Source organism: Callionymus lyra, chromosome 18 (genome assembly GCF_982586985.1).
Source record: "Callionymus lyra chromosome 18, fCalLyr1.hap1.1, whole genome shotgun sequence".
Lineage (NCBI taxonomy): Eukaryota > Metazoa > Chordata > Actinopteri > Syngnathiformes > Callionymidae > Callionymus > Callionymus lyra.
Window position 1 is genome coordinate 821,975 of NC_141835.1, and position 24,000 is coordinate 845,974.

A 24,000-nucleotide genomic window follows, 5' to 3' on the forward strand; every position below is an offset into this window, starting at 1 on the left:
GGCTTTCCGCGAGAAACCCATTGAAGAGAGGAGAGCATTCCTTAAGGAGAACAGGATATGCTACAAATGTTGCACATCTAACAAGCACATGGCTAAGGACTGCAGGTATACAGCTACATGCATGGAGTGTGGAAGTGAGAGACATATTTCCGCCCTTCATCCTGGACCTGACCCGGAGGCTAAAGAGACACCATGCCTTTCAGAGCATGGCGGGGAGCCAGCCCTTAAGCAATCTGCAGAAGTCAACACCAGCTGCACCAAGGTCTGTGGTGGCGACCAGAGCGACAGATCATGCTCTATAAAATCTGTCTTGTTAAGATCTATCCGGTCAATCATCGTGAGAGAGGGATAGAGGTCTATGCACTCATCGATGAGCACAGCAACAGATCCTTGGCTAGTCCTGAGTTCTTCGACACCTTCAACATCCAGGGCCCCACCTCTACGTACTCTCTCCGAACCTGTTCCGGTGTGACAGAGACCAGAGGCAGAAGAGCTACAGGCTATCAAATCGAATCTATTGATGGAAAAGTCAGACTTCCTCTACCAAGTCTCGTCGAGTGCAACGACATCCCTAACAACAGAATAGAAATTCCAACACCCAGTGCAGCGTACAACCACCCTCACCTTAAATTTGTGGCTCATCTCATCCCAGAACTTGAACAGAACGCACCCATCATGCTTCTCCTTGGCAGAGACATCATCACGGTACACAAGGTGCGCAAGCAGGTGAACGCCCCCGTGAAGCTCCTTATGCACAGAAACTCGATCTGGGATGGGTGATCGTTGGAAATGTTTGCTTGGGAGGCGTTCACAAGCCCGAGACAGTAAGTGCACTGTACACTAGGACGTCAGAACAAAAACGTCCTTCCATCTCCGAGCCCTGTAAGTAAGTAAGTAAGTAAGTAATATTTATTTATATAGCGCTTTTCGAGACCAGGGTCACAAAGCGCTTAGACAATCAAAACAATACTCAAAAAGGTACATACTTTAAAGATCAAGATAATACTGAGAACAACACAGGAGTTCAAGAAATTCAAGGAAAAGCCTGAACAAATAGAAATGTCTTAAGATGTTTCTTAAAGGAGTCAGTAGATCATCAAGCGCAAAGAGAGAGAAGATCGTTCCAAAGCTTAGGAGCAACAGCCTGAAAAGATTTCTCTCCTCTGGTCCTGAGCCGTGTGCGTGGAACCATAAGTAGATTCTGATCCACAGACCTCAGAGACCGAGCTGGGGTGTAAGGCTGGATCAGATCAGTGATGTAAGGAGGAGCCTGACCATGAATAGATCTGAAAGTAAGAACCAGAATTTTAAAGTTGATCCTGAAAGAAACTGGAAGCCAGTGAAGAGTTTGAAGGAGAAATGTGAGTTCTTCTACTAGAGCGGCTCAGAGTTCTGAATCAACTGCAGACGAGACGATCCTTCTTGTTAAGACATGAAAACAAACTGTTACAATAGTCCAGACGAGAAGAAACAAACGCATGGATTATAAGATCCAGAACATGTTCTGACAACATTTTCCTAAGTTTAGAGATTTTTCTCAGTTGAAGGAAACAGTTTCTGGTCAGTTTTCTTCAGTGTTGAACAAGAGACATGTCTTTATCAAATACAACACCCAGGTTTCTCAGGCTCATTTTGACAGACTGACCTAAGTCACTCAAGTACTGACTCAACCCTGGAATCTTATCATCAGGAGCAACGCTGCCGTCGCCGATGAGTCTCTTTACGCTGCCGTCTCCGATGAGTCTGTGTTGAGTTGGTTCTTTACGCTGCCGTCTCCAATGAGTCTCTTTACGCTGCCGTCTCCGATGAGTCTGTGTTGAGTTGTGTCTTTACGCTGCCGTCTCCAATGAGTCTCTTTACGCTGCCGTCTCCGATGAGTCTGTGTTGAGTTGGTTCTTTACGCTGCCGTCTCCAACAAGTCTACCTTAGTTGGTTCTTTACGCTGCCGTCTCCGACGAGTCTGCGTTGAGTTGGTTCTTTACGCTGCCGTCTCCAACAAGTCTACCTTAGTTGGTTCTTTACGCTGCCGTCTCCGATGAGTCTGTGTTGAGTTGGTTCTTTACGCTGCCGTCTCCGATGAGTCTGCGTTGAGTTGGTTCTTTACGCTGCCGTCTCCGATGAGTCTGTGTTGAGTTGGTTCTTTACGCTGCCGTCTCCGATGAGTCTGTGTTGAGTTGGTTCTTTATGCTGCCGTCTCCAATGAGTCTCTTTACGCTGCCGTCTCCGATGAGTCTGCGTTGAGTTGGTTCTTTATGCTGTCGTCTCCAATGAGTCTCTTTACGCTGCCGTCTCCGATGAGTCTGCGTTGAGTTGGTTCTTTATGCTGCCGTCTCCAATGAGTCTCTTTACGCTGCCGTCTCCGATGAGTCTGCGTTGAGTTGGTTCTTTACGCTGCCGTCTCCAATGAGTCTCTTTACGCTGCCGTCTCCGATGAGTCTGTGTTGAGTTGGTTCTTTACGCTGCCGTCTCAGATGAGTCTGCGTTGAGTTGGTTCTTTACGCTGCCGTCTCCAACAAGTCTACCTTAGTTGGTTCTTTACACTGCCGTCTCCGATGAGTCTGTGTTGAGTTGGTTCTTTACGCTGCCGTCTCCGATGAGTCTGCGTTGAGTTGGTTCTTTACGCTGCCGTCTCCGATGAGTCTGTGTTGAGTTGGTTCTTTACGCTGCCGTCTCAGATGAGTCTGTGTTGAGTTGGTTCTTTATGCTGCCGTCTCCAATGAGTCTCTTTACGCTGCCGTCTCCGATGAGTCTGCGTTGAGTTGGTTCTTTACGCTGCCGTCTTCGATGAGTCTGCGTTGAGTTGGTTCTTTACGCTGCCGTCTCCAACAAGTCTACCTTAGTTGGTTCTTTACGCTGCCGTCTCCGATGAGTCTGTGTTGAGTTGGTTCTTTACGCTGCCGTCTCCGATGAGTCTGCGTTGAGTTAGTTCTTTACGCTGCCGTCTCCGATGAGTCTGTGTTGAGTTGGTTCTTTACGCTGCCGTCTCCGATGAGTCTGTGTTGAGTTGGTTCTTTATGCTGCCGTCTCCAATGAGTCTCTTTACGCTGCCGTCTCCGATGAGTCTGCGTTGAGTTGGTTCTTTATGCTGCCGTCTCCGATGAGTCTCTTTACGCTGCCGTCTCCGATGAGTCTGCGTTGAGTTGGTTCTTTACGCTGCCGTCTCCGATGAGTCTGCGTTGAGTTGGTTCTTTACGCTGCCGTCTCCGATGAGTCTGTGTTGAGTTGGTTCTTTACGCTGCCGTCTCCGATGAGTCTGTGTTGAGTTGGTTCTTTACGCTGCCGTCTCCGATGAGTCTGCGTTGAGTTGGTTCTTTACGCTGCCGTCTCCAACAAGTCTACCTTAGTTGGTTCTTTACGCTGCCGTCTCCGATGAGTCTGTGTTGAGTTGGTTCTTTACGCTGCCGTCTCCGATGAGTCTGCGTTGAGTTGGTTCTTTACGCTGCCGTCTCCGATGAGTCTGTGTTGAGTTGGTTCTTTACGCTGCCGTCTCCGATGAGTCTGTGTTGAGTTGGTTCTTTACGCTGCCGTCTCCGATGAGTCTGCGTTGAGTTGGTTCTTTACGCTGCCGTCTCCGATGAGTCTGTGTTGAGTTGGTTCTTTACGCTGCCGTCTCCGATGAGTCTGTGTTGAGTTGGTTCTTTATGCTGCCGTCTCCAATGAGTCTCTTTACGCTGCCGTCTCCGATGAGTCTGCGTTGAGTTGGTTCTTTATGCTGCCGTCTCCGATGAGTCTCTTTACGCTGCCGTCTCCGATGAGTCTGCGTTGAGTTGGTTCTTTACGCTGCCGTCTCCGATGAGTCTGCGTTGAGTTGGTTCTTTACGCTGACGTCTCCGATGAGTCTGTGTTGAGTTGGTTCTTTACGCTGCCGTCTCCGATGAGTCTGTGTTGAGTTGGTTCTTTACGCTGCCGTCTCCGATGAGTCTGTGTTGAGTTGGTTCTTTACGCTGCCGTTTCTTCTTCAGCAGATCCGAGTTTTAAAGTTTCCAGACTTGTATTGTTAAAAAACGATCAGTGTTGAATTTGTGAGTCAAATGTCAAAGGTCGGGATGTGTTGTCGGCTCCTGAGGAACGTATCGAGATGTTTGAATCAGAACTTCTGTGGTGTGTCTGCAGACTCTGGCACTCGGCCGGCGCTGGTCCTGACGGGGAGGTCTTCGTGTTCGGAGGATGTGCCAACAACCTCATCTCTCGTCAAAGAGCCGTGAGTCTCGACCTTCGAACCTCAACCTTCAGAGAGTCAACGTTTGTTTCCCGACAGGCTCACAGCAACAAGCTGCTGGTGTTTGACGTCCAACCCAAGACCCTGTTCAGGTGAGTCTGGAGTCTCACCTGTGACCTGTGACCTGCTCTGATAGTCTCACCTGTGACCTGCTCTGATAGTCTCACCTGTGACCTGTGACCCGCTCTGATAGTCTCACCTGTGACCTGTGACCTCGCTCTGATAGTCTCACCTGTGACCTCGCTCTGATAGTCTCACCTGTGACCTCGCTCTGATAGTCTCACCTGTGACCTCGCTCTGATAGTCTCACCTGCGACCTGTGACCTCGCTCTGATAGTCTCACCTGTGACCTGTGACCTGCTCTGATAGTCTCACCTGTGACCTGCTCTGATAGTCTCACCTGTGACCTGTGACCCGCTCTGATAGTCTCACCTGTGACCTGTGACCTCGCTCTGATAGTCTCACCTGTGACCTCGCTCTGATAGTCTCACCTGTGACCTCGCTCTGATAGTCTCACCTGTGACCTCGCTCTGATAGTCTCACCTGCGACCTGTGACCTCGCTCTGATAGTCTCACCTGTGACCTCGCTCTGATAGTCTCACCTGTGACCTCGCTCTGATAGTCTCACCTGTGACCTCGCTCTGATAGTCTCACCTGTGACCTCGCTCTGATAGTCTCACCTGTGACCTCGCTCTGATAGTCTCACCTGTGACCTCGCTCTGATAGTCTCACCTGTGACCTGTGACCTGCTCTGATAGTCTCACCTGTGACCTCGCTCTGATAGTCTCACCTGTGACCTGTGACCTCGCTCTGATAGTCTCATCTGTGATCTCGCTCTGATAGTCTCACCTGTGACCTCGCTCTGATAGTCTCACCTGTGACCTGTGACCTCGCTCTGATAGTCTCACCTGTGACCTCGCTCTGATAGTCTCACCTGTGACCTGCTCTGATAGTCTCACCTGTGACCTCGCTCTGACCCCGTCTGTCCAGGCTCAGCATGGAGACGGTCCTGCAGCACCAGAGGCGTCTGGTCCAGATCTGGGACTGTCTCCCCAAACACCTGCTCAACAGCCTCAGGAGGAGAATCAAAGCAACAGGATGAAGATCCTCAAGCTTTCAAACTTCAAGACGAGTCGAGTTCGTTTCCAGGGCAACGACATGATTGACACTTTTGCTGCTTCTTTAATTGACACCAGCAGGAGGCGCCGTTTGTATATATTGGTATTTATGTGGTTTCAGTGTCTTTAATTTAACTTGACCTTCAGCCTGAAGGTCGTGTAAATGAAAATTGTAAAATTGTGTAAAAAATTGTGTAAAAAATTGTGTAAAAATTGCACCTTTTGTTGTTTTTTATTGTAAACGATTGTTTTCATGAATAAACAAACTTTTAACTCGTGATGTTCAGCTCTGGTCGTTCATTTCTTCTTCGCCGCCTGAAGGTTCGGAGCCGAGACTTTGACTTTTCCAGGAACGTTCCTGAACAAGTCCGCGTCCTGCAGGAGAAGAACCGAGTCAAGGTCACACGTACAGAAACCCTGAGGTCTTCATGGAGCTTCACTAGATGTCGCTCTCCAGTCCTTCACAAGCGAGAGCGCCCCCTGCTGCCCTGAAGCTCCATCATCAGCAGGTGAAGAACATTTGTCTCGTTGAAGGTCAGAAGAAGATTCAAACCTTGACGCTGCGCAGAAGGTCCTTCTCTCTGGCGCTCGTGTCTTTGCCCTTCATGAAGCTCAGAACTGCTGTGCGAGCAGCTGCAACAAACAAGTGTATCTTCACTCAGTTATGAAGTCACATGTTCCACCAAAACATTTAAAAACAAAGTGTTTTGAATTCAAAAGAGGATTTAAGATCAAACCTCACACGTTTAAAAGTAAGTTAAGTAAAAACATTATGAAAGTGAAACATCAAAATAATGTAAAGGCACCAAATAATATGTAAATGATATGAAAATATGTAACAAGTCTAAAGTTTTTAGATCAATTTCCACATAATTGAGTCATTTGTCGTCAGATGATATTTCTGTGGTTCAATCGTTATAAAACTAAACACCAGTAATAATAACTCATGCATTTAAAAACAACAACTTATTATTTCTTGCCTTTAATTCTGACATTTTTCTTTTCCACAAACAAAATATTGTAGCGACTGGTGCATTATGGGTCCTCAAGTTCGGCACCATGAGTGAGAGATGTGGGAGAATTTGTCTCGATCACCATGTTTTACACGCCACACCTGTACGGCCGCTGTTAAATGAGCTAAATCTTGGGCTTCAGCGCCAACACCACCCTCCACTGGTGGAGAAGAAAGCAACGCCAAAGATGACTTCTGATCGCCCCCTGGTGGCTGGAGGAGCTCGGCTTCTGATGAAAGACAGACCTGATGGAGCAAGTGCCATACGGAAACACCGCCCTCTACGGGAAGAGAAGACCGGAGAAGAGGAGCCGTCAGCGCATTGCCCCCTGGGGGTAGGGAGGACCTGGCCACTGGCGGATAGAAGATTGGATCTGCATTCTCTACCACCAAGACAGCATGTTCGTCTCTCCATGCCGGTGTCCCTAACCGAGGCACTGAGGGAAGCTGAACGAGCACAAGGGATCTTCGCTGCTCAACACACACCACCAAGGGCTCCTGGTCCACGGGCGCAGGTCAGGATGTTGGACTATGATGAAGATGTTGAGGAGGTCCGCCTGTCCTCAGTGCCGCCACGACCCAGACGACGACCCCGTCCGACAGATCGATGCCTTCGGTGTGACCAGCTCGGCCACTTCGCAAGAGATTGCATTGCTCCGACCCCTATTACCAGGGTGGCGGGAAACTGCAGTGGAGTGGCGCAATGAGGGACCGCCCACTCCAAAATCCACTTTCCCTCCAAGGCAGATGGACATTGGTTGGACGTTGTGGACATACACAAGGATTGTACCTGTACTGCCAACTGGATGGTCAGTCATGTCAAGCCTTGGTGGACACCGGGTCCACCATCTCTTTGGTCCGTCCAGGCACCCTCCTTGAGGCCAATAGCCGAGTTTCCGAAACGTGGGCCCCAACCAACACCCAATTGATGTCAGTAACTGGAGAAAAGTTTACAATTTTAGGGAAAAAGATGGTGACAGTTCGAGCGGGAGACCAAGTGTTGGAGCATGAGTTTTGGCTTGCCAACATCCATGATCCTTGTATCATTGGGCTGGACCTAGCCGTTGGGAAGCTCAAGTCGACGTAGTAGGAAAGACCATAATCCTGGGCAAGGAAAAAGTGGAGCTCAAGTCTAGTAGGGAGGAGAAGGCACAGCCTGATCATCGGAGGATGAAAGCAGCAGTTCAAGAGATGCCAAGATCTTGTGCTCCACAACCGGCATTAGCACCAACCCTACCAGCTTCTTCCTCTGCAGAGACTGCGGAAGCCATCCACCAACTTTGGCAGCGCAGTAGTGACGGCATGGAACCTCAGCAAGGTCAGCAGTTGAAATGTCTGCTTGACGAGTATAAAGACATTTTTGCTGCCAGGGATGAGGACTGTAGCACGCTATTGAGACTGGTAACGCTCAACCCATACGTCTACGCCCCCATCGGTTAGCCCTCTCCAAAGGAAGGTCGCAGTTGAAAAGATCCAGGAGATGTGCAATGCTGGAGTAATTGAACCATCAGATAGCCCCTGGGCAGCCCCCGTTGTCTTGGTCAAGAAGAAGAACGGTACTTGGAGGTTCTGCGTGGACTATCGGCGCCTGAATGCAGTCACCAAGAAAGACTTGTATCCTCTTCCTCGCATTGATGATGCGCTTGACAACATTGCTGGGTCCAGTTGGTTCAGCTCCCTTGAGCTCCGCAGTGGATACTGGCAGGTGGAATTGGCCCCGGAGGCAAGACCAAAGACAGCCTTCACCATTGGACAAGGACTGTGGCAATTCCGGGTTATGCCCTTTGGACTACTACCTGCTACGTTCGAGCGACTGATGGAGAGTTCTGGCTAACGTGCCCCGTGACCGCTGTGTGGTGTACCTGGATGATCTGCTGGTGCATGCCGCTGACTTCGACGGAGCCCTGGCTAACCTAGGTGAGGTTTTCACGGCTATACGTCAGGCTGGGTTACGGTTGAACCCTGCAAAGTGTCATCTGCTGACCAGAGAGACTGAGTTCCTTGGCCACATTGTCAGTACTCGTGGGGCCCCCACCAACCCAGAAAAGATAGCTGCAGTTCGTGATTGGCCTACCCCTGCAAATGTCAGCCAGTTGCGAAGCTTCTAGGGTCTGGCTTCGTACTACCGACGGTTCATCCAGGGTTTTGCCACCATTGCCAGCCCACTCCATCGTCTCACAGATAAGGGCAAAACATTCAACTGGGAAGCTGACTGTTCCGTTGCCTTTACTCAGCTCAAGACTTCCCTCACTGAAGCTCCCGTCTTGGCATATCCTGATGGGCAGCGGCCCTTTATTGTGGACAAGGATGCCAGCAATGTTGGCGTTGGGGCCGTCCTTTCACAGCAAGGGGAAGATGGAGAACGAGCCGGGCACTTAGCAAGGTGGAGAAGAATTACTGCGTCACCCGTCGTGAGCTGCTGGCCGTGGTCCTGGCCCTGCGTCAATTCCGGCCATACTTGCAATGTAATCACTTCCTTCTTCGAACTGACCATGCTTCGCTCACCTGGCTCTTGAGTTTCAAGAACCCTGAAGGTCAAGTGGCTCGATGGCTGGAAAAGCTCCAAAGTTTTGACTTTGAGATCAAGCACTGGGCAGGAAAGCTCCATGGAAATGCTGATGCCCTCTCATGTCGCCCCTGTGCTGAAGCTGAGTGTCTAGGAAGAACGGGATCATGTGGCACAAAGGGTGATATCGGTGTGCGCCAGCAGCGGGGAAGAGGATGGGTTGGAACTGACACCTCCAGAGCTGAAGCAACAACAGGCCGCTGACGCAACCTTGGCGTCGGTGAAGGGTTGGTTGGAGGCCGGAACACGTCCAAGCTGGTCGGAGGTGTCGGCTTTAGGACCCGAGGTGAAGGCATACCACTCCCAATGGGGTAACTTCGAGGTCCACACTGGTGTGATGTACCGGCGGTGGCAGGCACCAGGGGGAGGAAGAGACCTCCTGCAGCTCATGGTGCCCAAGGCTCTCCGGCCCAAAGTTCTTCAGCATGTCCACGGCTCGGTGGGGGCAGGACATTAAGGGAAATACAAAGACCCTACATCGCCTTCGGAGCGGGTTCTACTGGCCAGGATGCAGACGAGTTGTGGAGCTGTATGTCCACTGCTGTGATGCCTGCACTGCCCAGAAGGGGCCAACACAGCGGTCCCATGCCCCACTCCAACAGTACTTGGTGGAGGCTCCGATGGAGAGAGTTGGAGTGGACATTCTTGGTCCCTTTCCGGTGTCGGACTCTGGCAATCGCTACGTCTTGGTGGCCATGGATTATTTCACCAAGTGGCCAGAGGCGTACGCAGTACCAGATCAAAGTGCCATCACAACAGCAGAGAAGTTGGTGGACGAGATGTTCTCTCGGTTTGGAGTTCCTGACGAGCTCCACAGTGACCAAGGGCGAAACTTTGAGTCCCGGATGTTCCAGGAGGTCTGCAGACGGCTGGGGGTGAGGAAGACAAGGACCACACCGCTCCACCCACAGAGCGACGGTTTGGTGGAGCGATTTAATCGCACTCTTGCCACTCAGCTTGCTATCTTGACGAGTGAACATCAAAAGGACTGGGATCGTCACCTACCCCTGGTTCTGTGGTCATACCGATCTGCTGTGCAGGAATCCAGCCAATGCACTCCTGCTGCTCTGATGTTCGGGAGAGAGCTGCGGACACCAGTGGATTGGTATTTGGTGCCCCGCCAGAACCTGAGATTCCTGGAGGAAAGATGATGGATTACCTCCGCAGACTGAAGGACCGACTACAGGTGGTACACGACTACAGTCTGCAGTCTCAAGACAGTGCTGGCGTCCGGCAAAAGAGGACCTATGATACACGCTGTCGAGGGCGTGCCTTTGAGCCGGGAGACAAGGTGTGGGTTTACTGTCCGGTCCGCAAAAAGGGAGTTTCCCCTAAGCTCCGCAGTCACTGGCAAGGACCTGGTGAAGTAATTGACCGCTTGTCTGAAGTGGTGTATCGGGTGCGGCTGCCAAACAGAAGACCCATGGTGGTACTGCACCAGGATAGACTTTCTCCATACCGTCCCCTGAGTCCTTCCCCAGCCGGTTGTGATGTTCCTGAAGACGGTACCTTGAGCCCCATGGACCCTTACTCTCCATCTACACCTGTCGCACCTAGACGGCCTACCCGACAGCATCGGCGACCTGGGAGGTTTAGAGACTTTGTGCTAGATCTTGGGGTTGTCGGGGACGACTGACCCCTCAGGTGGGGGCTATGTAGCGACTGGTGCATTATGGGTCCTCAAGTTCGGCACCATGAGTGAGAGGTGTGGGAGAATTAGTCTGTCTCACCATGTTTTACACGTCACACAAGCCTGTACGGGCGCTGTTAAATAAAAGTCACCCGTCTGTGGCAGAGTGGGAAAGACATCCTTGGTCTCTTTGCCTGACGCTCACTGGAGCTGCTACAATATTGTTTATTAATTGTGTTTTTATTTTTAGCTGCGATGCGCTACTTTGAGCACCAGGTGTCACTAGACTTGATAGTATTACATTAGTTTAGATTATATTACATTAGTTTAGATTATATTACATTAGTACAGATTGTTTCTTCTTCTACAGTCAAGAGTTGCTGCTTGTGTTTGGTCACATGACGTCTCACCTTTTCCCTTCTTCTGCGTCCCAGGTGTGAGTTTGACCTTGAGCCTGAGGACACAAGCGGAGGTTAGCATCTGAGGTCAGGGGTCAGGGGTCAAGACTGTACTTGTAGGAGGTCAGCGAGGTGTAGGGGGCGCACACCGGCACCGCGAACAGCAGCACGTCCTCCACGTCAGGCTGACCCGTCAGAGAGTTCAGCAGATCTTCAGCCTCCTGCGGCAGAAGCTTCACGTCGAACAAACCCTCAGCACTCATGGTGACCTTTGACCTACCTCAGCTCCAGGGTTGTCCTGGTCCACGTCGTCCTCCTGAAAACAACATCTCTCAGGATCAGCTTCAGGTTCAGGTTCATAGGGACGTGACATGACGGCACCTTGTCTTCCTGCTCCACCGGACCTTCTCCGTCTCCTCCCTGCTGCTCCGGCTTCTTCACGGGCTCCTGGTCCTGGGCTTGAGGTGGTTGAGGTGGTTTCTGAGCAGGTGCTGGTCTGCTCGGCTCCTCGCGGTTTTTCCCCTTCTTGCCCTTCTTGCTCTTGTCTTTCACCTCCTTGGCGGCTCCGGCCGACTGCGACAGGAAGTGATGTCAGCGTGAGACGATCATGTGACGCCTGGTCCTCACCCCGAGCAGCTGCATCCGGAGCTCGCGGTCCTCCTGGTCCTGGTCCTTGTACTTCTCCTTCATCTTCTTCAGCTTGTTCTGTGAGACCAGAGTCATGAAGGTCAAGGTTGAGGTTTGACCTCAAACTGTGGAGCTTCAGCTTCGCCTCAAGCTCTAGAAACTTTTTTAATGTTTTCAGCCATTCATTGATATATTGGTTTTTAAACACTTTAAACTCTTTCTAATATAAGTAATTATTTGTATTTTATACACACTTTATTGAACTGTTAACCATAAATAACTATTGTTAAATGTAAAGTGTTTTTTTACGTCTATAAAGATTCCAACAGTGAAGAAAAAGGAAAGTTTAAACGGAAATCTGTGTTTCATTGAAGTTACAAGAAGTTCCTCAGCATCGTTACGACAGTATCTGCAGTCGTACGCGTCACAGCTTGAGTGACACATGTCGACCTGAACGATGTTGACGACCTTCAGGTTCGTCAGAGAAACCTTTACCTTTTGACCTCTTTTCAGGGGTGGCTGTGAAGATCCTCCTCCACCTTTAGACCCCTGACTGGTGGCTGACGGTCCGGACGGAACCTTCTCAGCGCCGAGATCTTCCTGCTTCTCCTTCTTCTTCTTCTCCTCTCTTGGAGACCAACCACAGATCAGAACATGTTCATCAAACGACAGGATTTACGTGGATTTAAACTAGAATCAATCAAATTAAATGTTGTTCATAACATGTCCATCATTTCTCACCGTCGTTGTTTGGCCGTCATGTGCTTCCTCCCTGGAACGTTCTCGCTCTGACCAGAAGAAACAACAGTACGTGACTCGAAGGATCAGAGAAGCTCAGACTAACCTCAGATGCAGCTTCAGATGCAGCTTCAGACACGTGACTCTGATGGTTCCTGTGACGAGACGAGACGATGGATCTTCAGACCTGATGCACACCTGAGGGCCTCACCTGTGCGGCTGGAGATACGAGAGGGAGATGGTCGTGTCCGGAAAACTCGTTTCTTCTCCAGCCTCGTCCTCCTGGCTCTCCTCTCCGTCCTTGTCCTCCTCCACCTGGAGAGCATCTCCCGTGTCGTCGTCTTCTGCCTGTTCCTGCTCCTCGTCTTCGTCGCTGCTGCAGTCGTCTGTGACACACAGTCATGGGTTTGAATCCCGCTGTCATCGTGACCAAGATCTACTGAAGCCTCGTCGACCTTTCAGCTCCTCCTGCTCCTCCAGCAGCTCCTCAGTGGTGGACGTCACCTCCTCCATGTCCTCCTCCAGCGTCCTCACCTTCCTCTCTCCTCGGTGCCTGAACACGCTCTGCTCGTCCACCTGTCGTCACAAGCGTTCACAGGTGTGTTCACAGGTGTGTTCACAGGTGCGTTCACAGGTGCGTTCACAGGTGCGTTCACAGGTGCGTTCACAGGTGCGTCGCCACGACAACCACGAGTCACGCACCTTGAAGAGGAAGCCGAAGCCCATGATCAGGTACGACGGCGGCAGGAAGTTCTTCTTTCCTGCAGGTGAACAATCCCAGAAGATGGTGAATCAAGAACCGTGAGGAACATCAGGACGCACCTCTGATCATGAAGCTTCCTGTGGTCAGGTACTCTCCTGTGGGCGCCGTCTTCGACACCTGAGCAAACAAACCAAGACTTTGAGCAGAAAGGAGACGTTTAAGAACTTTAGGAACAAACTGGAGACACGAGTCCGTGAAGAAACCATTGATATCAGAAATCTATTGATCAGTAGGATGACATCAGTGTTTTGGATCATTTCAGAAACAAAGAGGAAAATAACTTCTTGATAAAAAGCACAAACGTAAAGATCAAAGAAGAAGTTGAGAGTTTGTTTATTTCGATGTTTGTGTTCTTCTCTCCAAGATCTCATCCTTGTGCTTCCAGAGAGTTTAGAGTCTATTAAGACACTTGACTCGCTTTACAGCTTTGACCTCTGACCTCTGACTGTTGGCGTCTGTACCTGTCGACCTGAAGTGTTCTCACCTGGTGATGATGGACCCACCAGGCGCTCGTGATGATCTTGGCGTCCCAGGCGGCGCTGTAGCACACGGACATGGTTCCCGCCTCGTTCAGGGTCTTGGGAGGAACAGGGTTTCCTGAGGGAAGGAGCCGTTGAAGCCACACCTGGACCGTGTGGTGCTGAAGACTCACCTGATGGATTCTTGATGACGCAGCTGGTGGCTCCGTGCAGGTCGGCGTGGACGTAGACGTCGCCTGAGCACGCAAACATCAGCTCAGGTCCGTCAAACGCGTGGAAGTCGAGGTTTACCTGCGCGAAGGTAGCGTTTGACGATCATCTCGTTCTGCTGCTGGTCGCGCCCGGCGATCACCAGGTAGTTCTCGGACGTGATGAACCAGAGGAACTTCTCGAACCTGAGACAAGTTTGATGAGAATCGTTGGCAGCGACAGCAACGCTTCCAGTCTCACCAGTAGACCTTCCTGGCCTTCTGGATGGTGATGGCCGTCTGGACCTCTTTGAGGGTTTGCTGAGTCTTCTTCTCTGCAGACTTCATCGCCTTGTTGGAGATAAAACATGTTTCTTAACGAACGTGTTGTAATTATCTGCTGAGAACTAATAATAAAGAAAATCTATCTTTTCTACTAGAAGATGTTTGTCACAGAGTGATGATGTCATCAGTTCAGTCACATGACTTGTGTTCTTGTGTGATTGTGTTACTATAACAACAACTTTATTGATCTACACACTCACAGGAACATGTTAGTGAAGCTGCAGCTGAACCACAAGTTACAACATCAACCAATGAGACGCTTTCTTTGTAATAAGCTCCGCCCACTGAGTGGATCACTAAGAGATGTGATTGGATCAGACGTGTGTCAATCAAAACAGCTGATTTGACGTTGAAGTGAGAGAGTTATGTTTGTTATCGACTCATGTTATCATTTAAACGTTTTTTTAAATGTTGTTTAATTCTGTTAATTGAAGGACTTTACTTTTATCACTCGTTTCCTGCTGAACCATCAACATCATGACAAATAAATCCTGTTGTTGTGAAAACATGTCCGTCGTGCTCCTGCTACAGACGCACAAACATTCACATGTGACACAAACAGACGCACAAACAAACATTCACATGTGACACAAACAGACGCACAAACAAACATTCACATGTGACACAAACAGACGCACAAACAAACATTCACATGTGACACAAACAGACGCACAAACAAACATTCACATGTGACACAAACAGACGCACAAACAAACATCCACATGTGACACAAACAGACGCACAAACAAACATTCACATGTGACACAAACAGACGCACAAACAAACATTCACATGTGACACAAACAGACGCACAAACAAACATCTACATGTGACACAAACAGACGCACAAACAAACATCCACATGTGACACAAACAGACGCACAAACAAACATCTACATGTGACACAAACAGACGCACAAACAAACATCTACATGTGACACAAACAGACGCACAAACAAACATTCACATGTGACACAAACAGACGCACAAACAAACATTCACATGTGACACAAACAGACGCACAAACAAACATTCACATGTGACACAAACAGACGCACAAACAAACATTCACATGTGACACAAACAGACGCACAAACAAACATCCACATGTGACACAAACAGACGCACAAACAAACATTCACATGTGACACAAACAGACGCACAAACAAACATTCACATGTGACACAAACAGACGCACAAACACCAGACACTCGTACCTTTCCAGCTGCTTCCATGGTTTTCTGCTGCTTCTTCTCCGCCGTACGTTTGCAGTCGTAGAACCTGAGAGATCAACGGTTTATCTTCTTCTTCTGCGTCCACGACTGGCTTCACTCACTTCTTGGCGTTGGCGTACGCCGACAGGCCCAGATCCACGTCCACCAACATGGGCTTGTTCTTCTGCAGCTTCTTACTCGCCGCTTTATTCTTGTTCTTCTTGCCCTTGGCCTCGACCTTCTCCTCCATCTCTTCCAGCGGCTGCTCCTCCTCGGACACGTAAGGGTTTCTTCAGCGAGGAGAAGGTTTGAGCAGGAGTGAGAACATGAGGACCACTGTGAGACTCACCTCAGCAGCATGGTGATCTGGTTGGTCTGCAGCTTCAGCTCCTTGATGGCACAGGCCACCGGGTCTGCAGCCGCCTGAGCCTCCTTCACGATGACGCCGATCTCGCTCCAGTCCACCTGGTTGGCCAGAGCGCTGCGGACCACCTGCAGGGCTCGCTCCACCATCGGCAGGTTCATCTCCACCAGCTCGCCCCTCGCTCGGTCCACCTCCTGCAACACAAGCCGGCGATGACGTCTCAAGACCTGCACCAGTCGAGACCCGGGACCTCCTGAAGTCTCCGACCTGAACTTGATGCAGAGCTTCCAGCCTCTGCTCATGATCTCGCTTGACGTTCTCCAGCTTCTTGAGCGCCTGCTTCTCCTGATGCAGAGCTTTCACGTCGATCTTCTGACTCTCGATCTTGGAGAAGAACTCGTCCACGGCCTGAGAGAAGATGTCATTCACGAGAACCTCTCTGGAGTTCATCTTCTCTTACTTTGTCGAACGTGTCAAACTCCAGGTACGGACTCTGAGTGTGTTGAGCGAAGAGGAAAGGATGGAACTCATCGTATCTGTAGAAGAACATCTTCAGGATTATTGAGATGATTCATCAACATGATCTGAACGTACGTGAGCAGCTCCTCGCTGGGCTGTCCAGGAGTCAAGCTCAGCTTCTTCTCCTTCTTCTGGATGACGAACCCCTGCCAACAAACACACGTCAGCCTGAGAACCTGGAGCCACCAGTCTGGTGAAGCACCTTTCCATGGAAGTTCTCCGTGTTCTCCATGTAGATCTCTGCCATCTGCAGAGCCTCCAGGATCTTAGGAGCAACTGTGGAGCAGAGTTGGTCAGAACATGATCAACTTTCAACCACTCAAGATATTAAAAATGATGTTTGTGTTTTACTCTGGTTTCCTCTCAGTCGAAGAAACACACCGAGGCTGTGTGTGTGTGTGTGTGTGTGTGTGTGTGTGTGTGTGTGTGTGTGTGTGTGTGTGTGTGTGTGTGTGTGTGTGTGTGTGTCTTGTTCATAGTGTTCCTGACCTCTGACCTTGACCCCAAACATGTAATTATGGTTTAAGATGCAGTCGATCCAATATTTCAAGTCTCATGATTATCACACGATGATTGACATCATAACGAGTTCTTTTCTAAACACCTTCAGCTGCAGCAACTTGACCGTCGACCTTGAGAGAACCACCGAGTCCTGCTTCGATGAGACAATGTTCGATCAGCGTCGCTCCGTACGCTGCGCAGGAGAGTTAGAGTCAGAGGTCAAACTAACATTAAAGGTTCAAACCAACATCAGGGTCACACGTACGTAGATGTGGGTTCAGGACTCGCTTCACTTGATCTCCACTCTGTGCTGAACCCATGATTTCTGTGAGTCTGTGAGAGACGTTCAGTCAGACATGGATGGACTCGGACCTCAGGTGTCCTCAGGTGTCCTCACCTGTCCAGGCTGATGAGCGGCTCCGGCGGGCGAGCGTTCTCCACCGGGTACCTCTCCCTCACCGCGATCTTCACGTCCTCGGCGTCCGCCGCTCGGAAGCGCAGCAGGTTCAAGATGGTGAACTCGTGGTCGGCGAGGACCACGTTCCCCTGAAGACACGCGGGATTCAAGGTCGTGCGACGAACCGATGATGCTGCTGTCAATCAAAGTCGCTCACCCGGTCATACAGCTCCACGATCAGGTGGTACGCCGCCTCGTCCGAGCCGAACTGCAGGTCCACGATCCTGTCGATGCCGAGCTGCGTCACGTGCGTCAGGCGGCGAGTCTTCAGGTGTTTCCTGCACTGAAGACACCAGACGTTCACGACCTTCATCTCTGAGGATCAATAAAGTTCTACTTCTTCTCTTACTTTCATGGCGAAGCCTGAAGGCATCATGTTCTTGGGCCACTCGAAGTCCGTGGAGTGGATCCTGGTCCCGGATTCAATGAGCAGAACCGCTTTGCTGTCGGGCCTGAAACACCAGTCAGTGGTTCATGAACACATGAAACATCAACGTTCAGTCAGTGGTTCATGAACACATGAAACACCAGCGTTCAGTCAGTGGTTCATGAACACATGAAACATCAACGTTCAGTCAGTGGTTCATGAACACATGAAACACCAACGTTCAGTCAGTGGTTCATGAACACATGAAACATCAACGTTCAGTCAGTGGTTCATGAACACATGAAACATCAACGTTCAGTCAGTGGTTCATGAACACATGAAACATCAACGTTCAGTCAGTGGTTCATGAACACATGAAACACCAACGTTCAGTCAGTGGTTCATGAACACATGAAACATCAACGTTCAGTCAGTGGTTCATGAACACATGAAACACCAACGTTCAGTCAGTGGTTCATGAACACATGAAACACCAACGTTCAGTCAGTGGTTCATGAACACATGAAACACCAGCGTTCAGTCAGTGGTTCATGAACACATGAAACACCAGCGTTCAGTCAGTGGTTCATGAACACATGAAACACCAGCGTTCAGTCAGTGGTTCATGAACACATGAAACATCAACGTTCAGTCAGTGGTTCATGAACACATGAAACACCAACGTTCAGTCAGTGGTTCATGAACACATGAGACACCAACGTTAAGTCAGTGGTTCATGAACACATGAAACACCAACGTTCAGTCAGTGGTTCATGAACACATGAGACACCAACGTTCAGTCAGTGGTTCATGAACACATGAAACATCAACGTTCAGTCAGTGGTTCATGAACACATGAAACATCAACGTTCAGTCAGTGGTTCATGAACACATGAAACATCAACGTTCAGTCAGTGGTTCATGAACACATGAAACACCAACGTTCAGTCAGTGGTTCATGAACACATGAAACATCAACGTTCAGTCAGTGGTTCATGAACACATGAAACATCAACGTTCAGTCAGTGGTTCATGAACACATGAAACACCAACGTTCAGTCAGTGGTTCATGAACACATGAAACATCAACGTTCAGTCAGTGGTTCATGAACACATGAAACATCAACGTTCAGTCAGTGGTTCATGAACACATGAAACATCAACGTTCAGTCAGTGGTTCATGAACACATGAAACACCAACGTTCAGTCAGTGGTTCATGAACACATGAAACACCAACGTTCAGTCAGTGGTTCATGAACACATGAAACACCAACGTTCAGTCAGTGGTTCATGAACACATGAAACATCAACGTTCAGTCAGTGGTTCATGAACACATGAAACACCAACGTTCAGTCAGTGGTTCATGAACACATGAGACACCAGCGTTCAGTCAGTGGTTCATGAACACATGAAACACCAACGTTCAGTCAGTGGTTCATGAACACATGAAACACCAACGTTCAGTCAGTGGTTCATGAACACATGAAACATCAACGTTCAGTCAGTGGTTCATGAACACATGAAACACCAACGTTCAGTCAGTGGTTCATGAACACATGAAACACCAACGTTCAGTCAGTGGTTCATGAACACATGAAACACCAACGTTCAGTCAGTGGTTCATGAACACATGAGACACCAACGTTCAGTCAGTGGTTCATGAACACATGAAACACCAACGTTCAGTCAGTGGTTCATGAACACATGAGACACCAACGTTCAGTCAGTGGTTCATGAACACATGAAACACCAACGTTCAGTCAGTGGTTCATGAACACATGAAACACCAACGTTCAGTCAGTGGTTCATGAACACATGAAACACCAACGTTCAGTCAGTGGTTCATGAACACATGAAACACCAACGTTCAGTCAGTGGTTCATGAACACATGAGACACCAACGTTCAGTCAGTGGTTCATGAACACATGAAACATCAACGTTCAGTCAGTGGTTCATGAACACATGAAACATCAACGTTCAGTCAGTGGTTCATGAACACATGAAACACCAACGTTCAGTCAGTGGTTCATGAACACATGAAACACCAACGTTCAGTCAGTGGTTCATGAACACATGAAACACCAACGTTCAGTCAGTGGTTCATGAACACATGAAACATCAACGTTCAGTCAGTGGTTCATGAACACATGAGACACCAACGTTCAGTCAGTGGTTCATGAACACATGAAACACCAACGTTCAGTCAGTGGTTCATGAACACATGAGACACCAGCGTTCAGTCAGTGGTTCATGAACACATGAAACACCAACGTTCAGTCAGTGGTTCATGAACACATGAAACACCAGCGTTCAGTCAGTGGTTCATGAACACATGAAACACCAGCGTTCAGTCAGTGGTTCATGAACACATGAAACACCAACGTTCAGTCAGTGGTTCATGAACACATGAAACACCAACGTTCAGTCAGTGGTTCATGAACACATGAAACACCAACGTTCAGTCAGTGGTTCATGAACACATGAAACACCAACGTTCAGTCAGTGGTTCATGAACACATGAAACACCAACGTTCAGTCAGTGGTTCATGAACACATGAAACACCAACGTTCAGTCAGTGGTTCATGAACACATGAAACACCAACGTTCAGTCAGTGGTTCATGAACACATGAAACACCAACGTTCAGTCAGTGGTTCATGAACACATGAAACACCAACGTTCAGTCAGTGGTTCATGAACACATGAAACACCAACGTCCAGTCAGTGGTTCATGAACACATGAAACATCAACGTTCAGTCAGTGGTTCATGAACACATGAAACACCAGCGTTCAGTCAGTGGTTCATGAACACATGAAACACCAACGTTCAGTCAGTGGTTCATGAACACATGAAACACCAACGTTCACTCAGTGGTTCATGAACACATGAAACATCAACGTTCAGTCAGTGGTTCATGAACACATGAAACATCAACGTTCAGTCAGTGGTTCATGAACACATGAAACACCAACGTTCAGTCAGTGGTTCATGAACACATGAAACATCAACGTTCAGTCAGTGGTTCATGAACACATGAAACACCAACGTTCAGTCAGTGGTTCATGAACACATGAAACACCAACGTTCAGTCAGTGGTTCATGAACACATGAAACACCAACGTTCAGTCAGTGGTTCATGAACACATGAAACACCAACGTTCAGTCAGTGGTTCATGAACACATGAAACATCAACGTTCAGTCAGTGGTTCATGAACACATGAAACATCAACGTTCAGTCAGTGGTTCATGAACACATGAAACACCAACGTTCAGTCAGTGGTTCATGAACACATGAAACATCAACGTTCAGTCAGTGGTTCATGAACACATGAAACACCAGCGTTCAGTCAGTGGTTCATGAACACATGAAACACCAGCGTTCAGTCAGTGGTTCATGAACACATGAAACACCAGCGTTCAGTCAGTGGTTCATGAACACATGAAACACCAACGTTCAGTCAGTGGTTCATGAACACATGAAACACCAACGTTCAGTCAGTGGTTCATGAACACATGAAACATCAACGTTCAGTCAGTGGTTCATGAACACATGAAACATCAACGTTCAGTCAGTGGTTCATGAACACATGAAACATCAACGTTCAGTCAGTGGTTCATGAACACATGAAACACCAACGTTCAGTCAGTGGTTCATGAACACATGAAACACCAACGTTCAGTCAGTGGTTCATGAACACATGAAACACCAGCGTTCAGTCAGTGGTTCATGAACACATGAAACACCAACGTTCAGTCAGTGGTTCATGAACACATGAAACACCAGCGTTCAGTCAGTGGTTCATGAACACATGAAACACCAGCGTTCAGTCAGTGGTTCATGAACACATGAAACACCAGCGTTCAGTCAGTGGTTCATGAACACATGAAACACCAGCGTTCAGTCAGTGGTTCATGAACACATGAAACACCAACGTTCAGTCAGTGGTTCATGAACACATGAAACACCAACGTTCAGTCAGTGGTTCATGAACACATGAAACACCAACGTTCAGTCAGTGGTTCATGAACACATGAAACATCAACGTTCAGTCAGTGGTTCATGAACACATGAAACACCAACGTTCAGTCAGTGGTTCATGAACACATGAAACACCAACGTTCAGTCAGTGGTTCATGAACACATGAAACATCAACGTTCAGTCAGTGGTTCATGAACACATGAAACACCAACGTTCAGTCAGTGGTTCATGAACACATGAAACATCAACGTTCAGTCAGTGGTTCATGAACACATGAAACACCAGCGTTCAGTCAGTGGTTCATGAACACATGAAACACCAGCGTTCAGTCAGTGGTTCATGAACACATGAAACACCAGCGTTCAGTCAGTGGTTCATGAACACATGAAACACCAACGTTCAGTCAGTGGTTCATGAACACATGAAACATCAACGTTCAGTCAGTGGTTCATGAACACATGAAACACCAACGTTCAGTCAGTGGTTCATGAACACATGAAACACCAACGTTCAGTCAGTGGTTCATGAACACATGAAACATCAACGTTCAGTCAGTGGTTCATGAACACATGAAACACCAACGTTCAGTCAGTGGTTCATGAACACATGAAACACCAACGTTCAGTCAGTGGTTCATGAACACATGAAACATCAACGTTCAGTCAGTGGTTCATGAACACATGAAACATCAACGTTCAGTCAGTGGTTCATGAACACATGAAACATCAACGTTCAGTCAGTGGTTCATGAACACATGAAACATCAACGTTCAGTCAGTGGTTCATGAACACATGAAACATCAACGTTCAGTCAGTGGTTCATGAACACATGAAACACCAACGTTCAGTCAGTGGTTCATGAACACATGAAACATCAGCGTTCAGTCAGTGGTTCATGAACACATGAAACACCAGTTTAACTCTTTAGACTCGACGATAACTAAACTGTTGTCGGGATTATCTGTCAATAATGATTTAATTAATAAAACTCACGTGATTTAATTCTCCGTTAATAAAATAAAAGTATGAATCGTGTTTAATCTCATTTCAATCTCTTGATAACATTTACGTCACAAACATCTCATGTTATCTTCACTGTTTCTATGGTTACATAGGAATCATTAACATGTGAATTAAAAACTCGTCACAATAACATTGAAAAGTGGATAAAATGACGTCACTTCTGCAGGCGGATCAGGTACGTCTTGTTGTCGATGTCATACACGTTGTTGACCCTCATGCCGATGTAGCTGCAGCAGAAACAACATGTTAACAACATATTAACAACATGTTAACAACATTTGAACAACACATTAAAGAACATTTAAACAACATGTTAAACTACATATTAAACTACATTTAAAACAACATATTAAACTACATATTAACAACATATTAAACTACATTTAAACACAATTTAAAACAACATATTAACAAACAACATATTAAGAACATTTCAACAACATTTAAACAACATATTAAACAACAATTAAACAACAATTAAAGAACATATAAACAACATATTAAACAACATATTAAACAACACATTAACAACATATTAAACAACACATTAACAACATATTAAACAACACATTAACAACATATTAAATAACACATTAACAACATACTAAATAACACATTAACAACATACTAAATAACACATTAACAACATACTAAACAACAATTAAACAACATATAAACAACATATTAAACTACATTTAAACACAATTTAAAACAACATATTAAGAACATTTAAACAACATATTAACAACATATAAACAACATATTAAACTACATTTAAACACAATTTAAACAACATATTAACAACATATAAACAACACATTAAACTACATATTAAACAACATATTAAACTACATTTAAACACAATTTAAAACAACATATTAAGAACATTTTAACAACACATTAACAACATATTTAACAACATATTAAACAACATTTTAACAACACATTAACAACATATTTAACAACATATTAAACAACATTTTAACAACACATTAACAACATATTTAACAACATATTAAACAACATTTTAACAACACATTAACAACATATTTAACAACATATTAAACAACATTTCAACAACATTTCAACAACATTTCAACAGTTCGATCTCAAGACACGTACTTAGCTCGTATCTCGGCGATCACGGCTCTGATGTCCACAGTCGTGAATCTGCTCTTCATGGTTTAAACGTCTTTGATCGAAAGTTAAGTTAAATATTTGACATTTTAGTGAAACATTCTAGAAAAACATCAATAGCTCGAGCAACATGCAGGGAATGATGCGCATGCGCAGCCGCGCTCGACGGAAGCTGATGTAGGACAAAATGTGTTTTTTCTTCTTTTCTCTCTTCGCGAGAATCAAGATGTTCTTTTATTATTTTATTATATATTTATACAAACACCACATGATCACAAATGTTATGTTTGAAGATATGATATGATCAGCAAACATTGTTCATCTATTATAATAAATGAACAATTCCTGAT

At 47.3% G+C, this 24,000-nt stretch overlaps 2 protein-coding genes across 3 annotated transcripts; one reads left to right on the forward strand and one right to left on the reverse strand.

Moving 5' to 3' along the window:
• The first annotated feature begins 4,056 nt into the window (after positions 1–4,056).
• Positions 4,057–5,615, forward strand: LOC148059999 (kelch domain-containing protein 2-like). The gene is made up of 3 exons (XM_087779393.1): positions 4,057–4,201; positions 4,259–4,311; positions 5,210–5,615. Exons 1-3 carry the CDS (start codon positions 4,079–4,081, stop codon positions 5,319–5,321), a joined length of 288 nt encoding a protein of 95 aa, XP_087635519.1. The 5' UTR covers positions 4,057–4,078; the 3' UTR covers positions 5,322–5,615.
• LOC148060000 (ribosome quality control complex subunit NEMF-like) lies at positions 5,551–23,805 on the reverse strand. Of its 2 annotated transcripts, XM_087779387.1 has the most exons (32): positions 23,636–23,805; positions 22,672–22,740; positions 17,488–17,590; positions 17,296–17,421; positions 17,079–17,227; positions 16,947–17,014; positions 16,785–16,874; positions 16,383–16,456; positions 16,256–16,326; positions 16,122–16,197; positions 15,929–16,069; positions 15,647–15,855; positions 15,420–15,587; positions 15,301–15,364; positions 14,001–14,089; positions 13,842–13,945; positions 13,724–13,786; positions 13,556–13,668; positions 13,131–13,188; positions 13,011–13,069; positions 12,764–12,884; positions 12,520–12,694; positions 12,415–12,463; positions 12,312–12,358; positions 12,066–12,198; positions 11,571–11,648; positions 11,325–11,516; positions 11,224–11,259; positions 11,058–11,164; positions 10,956–10,999; positions 5,891–5,970; positions 5,551–5,712 (listed from the first exon to the last, which is right to left on the reverse strand). In XM_087779387.1, the coding sequence occupies exons 1-32, from the start codon at positions 23,692–23,694 to the stop codon at positions 5,635–5,637; spliced, it is 3,093 nt and encodes a 1,030-aa protein (XP_087635513.1). In that variant the 5' UTR covers positions 23,695–23,805; the 3' UTR covers positions 5,551–5,634. The 2 variants fall into 2 exon arrangements, 1 of the variants encoding a protein (XP_087635513.1); XR_015709259.1 differs by lacking the exons at positions 11,058–11,164; positions 11,224–11,259 and having other exon boundaries at positions 11,348–11,516.
• Positions 23,806–24,000: the final 195 nt, after the last annotated feature.

What these genes read in the sequence shown, in the direction of transcription:
- LOC148060000 (XM_087779387.1), bottom strand. Translation starts at nt 23,694, where the DNA reads ATGAAGAGCAGATTCACGACTGTGGACATCAGAGCCGTGATCGCCGAG. An exon ending in TCAAGTTGCTGCAGCTGAAG is followed by an intron (nt 16,457 to 16,784) that starts GTGTTTAGAAAA and finishes TCTGCTCCACAG; the next exon opens with TTGCTCCTAAGATCCTGGAG. An exon ending in ACCTCGCTGACCTCCTACAA is followed by an intron (nt 11,000 to 11,057) that starts GTACAGTCTTGA and finishes TTGTGTCCTCAG; the next exon opens with GCTCAAGGTCAAACTCACAC.
- LOC148059999 (XM_087779393.1), top strand. Translation starts at nt 4,079, where the DNA reads ATGTTTGAATCAGAACTTCTGTGGTGTGTCTGCAGACTCTGGCACTCG. An exon ending in TCATCTCTCGTCAAAGAGCC is followed by an intron (nt 4,202 to 4,258) that starts GTGAGTCTCGAC and finishes GTTTCCCGACAG; the next exon opens with GCTCACAGCAACAAGCTGCT. An exon ending in CAACCCAAGACCCTGTTCAG is followed by an intron (nt 4,312 to 5,209) that starts GTGAGTCTGGAG and finishes CCGTCTGTCCAG; the next exon opens with GCTCAGCATGGAGACGGTCC.